The sequence below is a fragment of the Mandrillus leucophaeus genome, unplaced genomic scaffold (genome assembly GCF_000951045.1).
Source record: "Mandrillus leucophaeus isolate KB7577 unplaced genomic scaffold, Mleu.le_1.0 Scaffold173, whole genome shotgun sequence".
NCBI lineage: Eukaryota > Metazoa > Chordata > Mammalia > Primates > Cercopithecidae > Mandrillus > Mandrillus leucophaeus.
Window position 1 is genome coordinate 4,708,159 of NW_012101732.1, and position 5,183 is coordinate 4,713,341.

Consider the following 5,183-nt stretch of genomic DNA (forward strand, 5'->3'; position numbering starts at 1 on the left):
CTGAGGTGGGTGGATCACCTGAGGTCGGGAGTTCGAGACCACCCTGACCAACATGGAGAAACCCCATCTCTACTAAAAATACAAAATTAGTTGGGTGTGGTGGCACATGACCGTAATCCCAGCTACTGGGGAGGCTGAGGCAGGAGAATCGCCTGAACCCGGGAGGCGGAGGTTGCCGTGAGCTGAGATCGTGTCATTGTACTCCAGCCTGGGCAACAAGAGCAAAACTCTGTCTCAAAAAAAAAAAAATTAACTAAAAACCCACTTATAAAGTGTTCAGCGAGACATTTTCCTCCCACCCACTACGTAGGCCAAAAGAGATAAGCTTTCATGCCTTCTCCTAGAACCAGTGGGCAGATTTTTTTTTCCTAGCCATCCTTTCATTGAGGAAATAGCATTTTGAGTCCCTACAGAAACTTGGTTTTAATTTTCTGCCTCTCTTGAGACCAAGGCCTTTTTTTCTGTTCCTAGTGTCAGTTAATCGATAGACCTTTGACTACTATGACTTCTAGGGCCCTCTCCCCCACCCCTTTTGGAAGCTTTGTTCACAGCATATGCTTAGAGTTATAGGTTTCCCTAGCTTGGCTTTGGGAATATTTCCTTCTTTTGAGCTCAGCTATAGAATTAAAGAAAAATAACATGTGTTGGGCATGTGCAGTCCCTTTCAGATGTCAGCTTAGAAAACACCTACATCCCAAAGCAGGACTCTGGCTACTCTTTCTGAGTGGCTTTGCTTCCAAATCAATGAGTTCTAAGCTGGCTCGAATTCTTACCCAAGATCATAAGAGTAAAGTTAAACCCTGAAATATGACACGGACCACTCAAGACAGAACCAAGAGAATTCCTAGGTACATTTATGCCAGGTGAACCAAATGGGAGACGTCCAGTGGTTGAATCAGAGGTGTGGTGCTTAACTTTCCCTGTGGTTGAAAGGCATTCTTAATACATTCATCCTTTCCAAGGAAGCTTTGGCTTAGAGCATTTTGGATCCCTTAATCTCTGACTCAAACTAAGAATCAAGGATTAAAATTCATTCCTTGGTGACCTCACAGTGAAGACACCAAGTGTTATGAGGAGTCATCTTAGCATGTTTGAAACTTAATGTTGCATGCATGCTTTTGCAATAAACTTGACTTTTTTGTGAGAATGTCAAGCTAAGTTTAGGGCCAGTAAAATATATTTATGTATGAATCATCATAGAAGAAAATGGGTGCATGTTCTTGAAGCTATGTATGTATGAAATAGCCTCTTTGAATAAAAAAGTTTAAACAGATGGTTGCTATATTTTATCTAGGCATTTCAATGTATTTTATAGAGACAGAATTTCCTTCATGGCACTTGTCACAAGATATTTTCTCCCCTGCCCCTCAGCAATATGTAAGGACAGAGATGTTGTTCTAATTCACCACTATATCCCAGGAGCTAGGTCAATTTCTAATATATAGTCACATTCAATAAATGTTGAATGAATAAATGAATCAGAAGTAGAAGGAGTTGACTGCTGCAAAGTTTGGTCCTATAAAGATATGAGGTTTATATACTGACTACACTTCCTTTAAATCCATCTATACAAGCCTCAGTATCACTGAAGATGCCTCTGGCCTTTGTTTATCTCTGCACCGAAGATATTTCTCTTCAACCTTCAAGTATGAAGACAAATTGAAATGCCATTTGATATGGTTTGCCTGTGTCCTCACCCAAATCTCATATTGAATTGTAGCTCCTACAATTCCCACATATTGTGAGAGGGATGTGGTGGGAGGGAATTGAATCATGGTGATGGGTCTTTCTCATGCTGTTCTCCTGATAGTGAATAAGTCTCATGAGATCTGACAGTTTTATAAGGGGTTTCCCTTTCACTTGGCTCTTATTCTCTCTTTGCCTGCCACCATCCATGTAAGATGTGACTTTGCTCCTCCTTGCCTTCCACCATGATTGTGAGGCCTCCCCAGCCATGTGGAACTGTGAGTCCATTAAATCTCTTTTTCTTTGTAAATTACCCAGTCTCAGGAAAGTCTTTATCAGCAGCATGAAAACAGACGAATACACTATCTTATCCAAAAATCCTTCTCCCATCCCACTATGGTAGTGCAATAGTGTATCAATGTTACTATTTTTGTGATTATTAGGAACTAACTGTGCATTGAGCAGTCACCGAACACACACACATACACTTACACTGAACCCCTCTGCTTTTTCAGCAGATGATTTACACTGTTCTCCGATTGATGACTGGGAGTCGGGGAAGATGAATGCAGAATCTGTAATCACCTCCTCTTCCAGCCACATCGTATCTCAGCCTCCTGGAGGAAACACCCACAGTTTGTCTCCTCAGTCCCAGCTGACAGCTTCTGAACGTTTCCAGGAGAATAGTTCGGATCATTCAGGTGAGTTCAGGTGTTTTAAATCCACACCCAAAGAATTCTTTCTTTCAGAGCCTGAGAATGACTTGGAGATGACTAATGTGCACTTAGGAGCTGGTACCAACCTGTGTGAGGAAAGGAGGACATAGGGCCTCTGCCAGAGCCCAGGTTACCCTTTTCAGAGGCAATGACTGCCTTTGGGTGTCATGTTAGAGGCACCAAAAGCACTGGATCTGCAGTGCTTTATTAAAAAAAAAATTCCAAGAATATTTTGTAAAATGTTAGGCCTCAGTAAAGCAAAGTGGAAGATTCACAGATGTTTGCTATTTTAATTCTTAGCTGTGTATTGGACATACTACATAAGAAGAAAAAAGAGGCTGGGCCCGGTGACTCACACCTGTAATCTCAGTATTTTGGGAGGCCGAGGCAGGTGGATCACCTGAGATCAGGAGTTCGAGACCAGCCTGGCCAACATGGTGAAATCTCATCTCTATTAAAATACAAAAATTACCTGGGTGTGGTGGTGTATGCCTGTAATCCCAGCTACTCTGGAGGCTGAGACAGGGAGAGTCACTTGAACCTGGAAGGTGGAGGTTGCAGTGAGTCAAGATCACCTGAGATCACACCACTGCATTCCAGCCTGGGTGACGGAGTGAGACTCCATCAAAAAAAAAAAAAAGAAGAAGAGGAAGAGGAAGAGGAGGAGGAGGAAGAGGAAGAAGAGGAGGAAGAGGAAGAAAGAACAAAAAGAACATCCCTTAGTATTTTCTTGCGGGAGTAAAGCTGTAATAAATTCAACAAGCATGCCCTTTAATTTCTGATTGGTTAATGTCAGATTAAGCATGTTTGGACATAGTGCTGCACCAAGGTGAGAGAGCTCACTCTGTCATTGGCTTGCTGAGATTAAAAGCCCAGCTCCCTACTCGTTAGCTATAACTCAGAAGAAGTTTACCAAACCCTCTCAAACTTAACATTTTTTTTTTTTTTTTTTGAGACAAGTCTCACTCTGTTGCCCAGGCTGGAGTGCAGTGGTGCGATCTCCGCTCACTGCAAGCTCCGCCTCCCAGGTTCACACCATTCTCCTGCCTCCCAAGTAGCTGGAAATACAGGTGCCCACCACCACACCTGGCTAGTTTATTGTATTTTTAGTAGAGACGGGGTTTCACTGTGTTAGCCAGAATGGTCTCGATTTCCTGACCTCGTGATCTGCCCACCTCTGCCTCCCAAAGTGCTGGGATTACAGGCATGAGCCACAAACTTAACATTTTTATATCTACATGGAGATGATCATAATTCATACCTTCTTGTGACTAAAATAACTCTTGTAAAGTACTTAGCATACTGTGTCATGTCTACTGAATACTCAGTAAATGTGAAGTTATTGTTACATAAAATTGATGTTAAATCAGAAAAATATTTTCTCTTTATTTGCTTCCACAAAATCATAAATATTCACTTCACTGGCCATCACTCTTCTGGTTCTGAAGATCAGTATGGTTTGTACATTTTGTTCCCAGTGCAGCTACTAGATAAATGTTCAAGGGTTTTTTGGTTTTGTTTTTTGTTTTTTTTTCCTAGTTCCCTTTCCGGGTGTTGGAATGACAGGTTATCAACACCTAAGAAGGCTCAATAGCCACCTCCAGGGAGCTCACCCTGCTTGGTGCTCCCCTAGCTCCCAGGACTTCTCTTTCTCATGCCCATTATTTGCACTGTTACTGCATGTTTGCCTCTGTGAGATCCTTAAAGATGAGCACTAGGTCATGGTCATCTGTGAATTCCAAAATGCCCACATAGGCATGGAGTCTCACTCTGTCACCCAGGCTGGAATGCAGTGGTGTGACCTCGACTCATAATGCTTCTTTACTGGTGGACCAAGTAATAAGTGTGCTACCTCCATTTTACATATAAGAATATTCAGGTTCAGACAGATAAAGTTAACCTTTGTACCCTTTGCCAAGAGTTTTGTAAGAACAAATATAAGCTCTTTGCTGTGTCTGGAATGTCTCTCCCACCTGCTATACCTGGGTGGCCCTCTATTCTTCCTCAAGTCTCCAATTAAATGAGACCACCTCTATGTACCTTCTCTGCCTGCTTCTGCCTGGTGGAGGTAGCACTTTACTTCCCCTTGATTCCCTAGCACTCTATATATCTCTATAGAAACTGTTTATTTTCCTCTTTCTCACTAGGCTATGAAGTCCTGGGTGGACAAGCTCTCTATCTTCCATTAAGCCCTTCACATGTAGGTTTTGCATATATGTTCCCTTTCAGGTGCTAAAGATATAGGCAGGTACATCATCTGTATCAGTCTAAGATTTTTGAGTTCCAGTGGATGGAAACCCAACTCAAAGTAGATCACTCAATAGAATTTATTGGCTCATCTTAATGAAAATCCCAGGCTTACAGTGCAGGATCCTGTCATTCTCTGTTTTTTGTTTTCTCTTCTCTTCTATGTCTGTGTTACTCTTTGAAAGGTTGTACCAGGCTAGCCTGGGTGACATAGTGAGACTTCGTCTCTCCAAAAAATACAGAAATTAGCCAGTCATGGTGGCTCATGCCTGTAGTCCCAGCTACTCAGGAGGCTGAGGTGATAGGATCGTATAAGCCCAGGAGTTGGAGACCAGCCTGGGCAACATGGTGAGACCCCATTTCTACAAAAAATTATCTGGGCATAGGGGTGCATGCCTGAAGTCCCAGCTACCTGGGAGGCTGAGGTGGGAGAAACACCTGAGCCTAAGAGGTCAAGGCTGCAGTGAGCCAAGATCATGCACTGTACTGCAGCCTGGGCAATAGAGTGAGACCCTGTCAAAAAAAAAAAAAAAA

The 5,183-nt window shown here is 42.6% G+C and overlaps 1 protein-coding gene across 3 annotated transcripts in view; it reads left to right on the forward strand.

Annotated features, from left to right (window-relative positions):
- The window catches only part of TMEM71 (transmembrane protein 71), a 58,650-nt gene that overhangs the window by 39,479 nt on the left and 13,988 nt on the right, over nucleotides 1–5,183 (forward strand). For 2 of the 3 annotated variants that reach the window (XM_011977101.1, XM_011977100.1), the window contains one exon: nucleotides 2,202–2,387. The exons of the other annotated variant lie outside the window; for it this stretch is intronic. In XM_011977101.1, coding sequence (XP_011832491.1) covers nucleotides 2,202–2,387 — 186 coding nt within the window. The remainder of the gene's footprint in view (nucleotides 1–2,201; nucleotides 2,388–5,183) is intronic. 3 annotated transcript variants of the gene reach the window in all.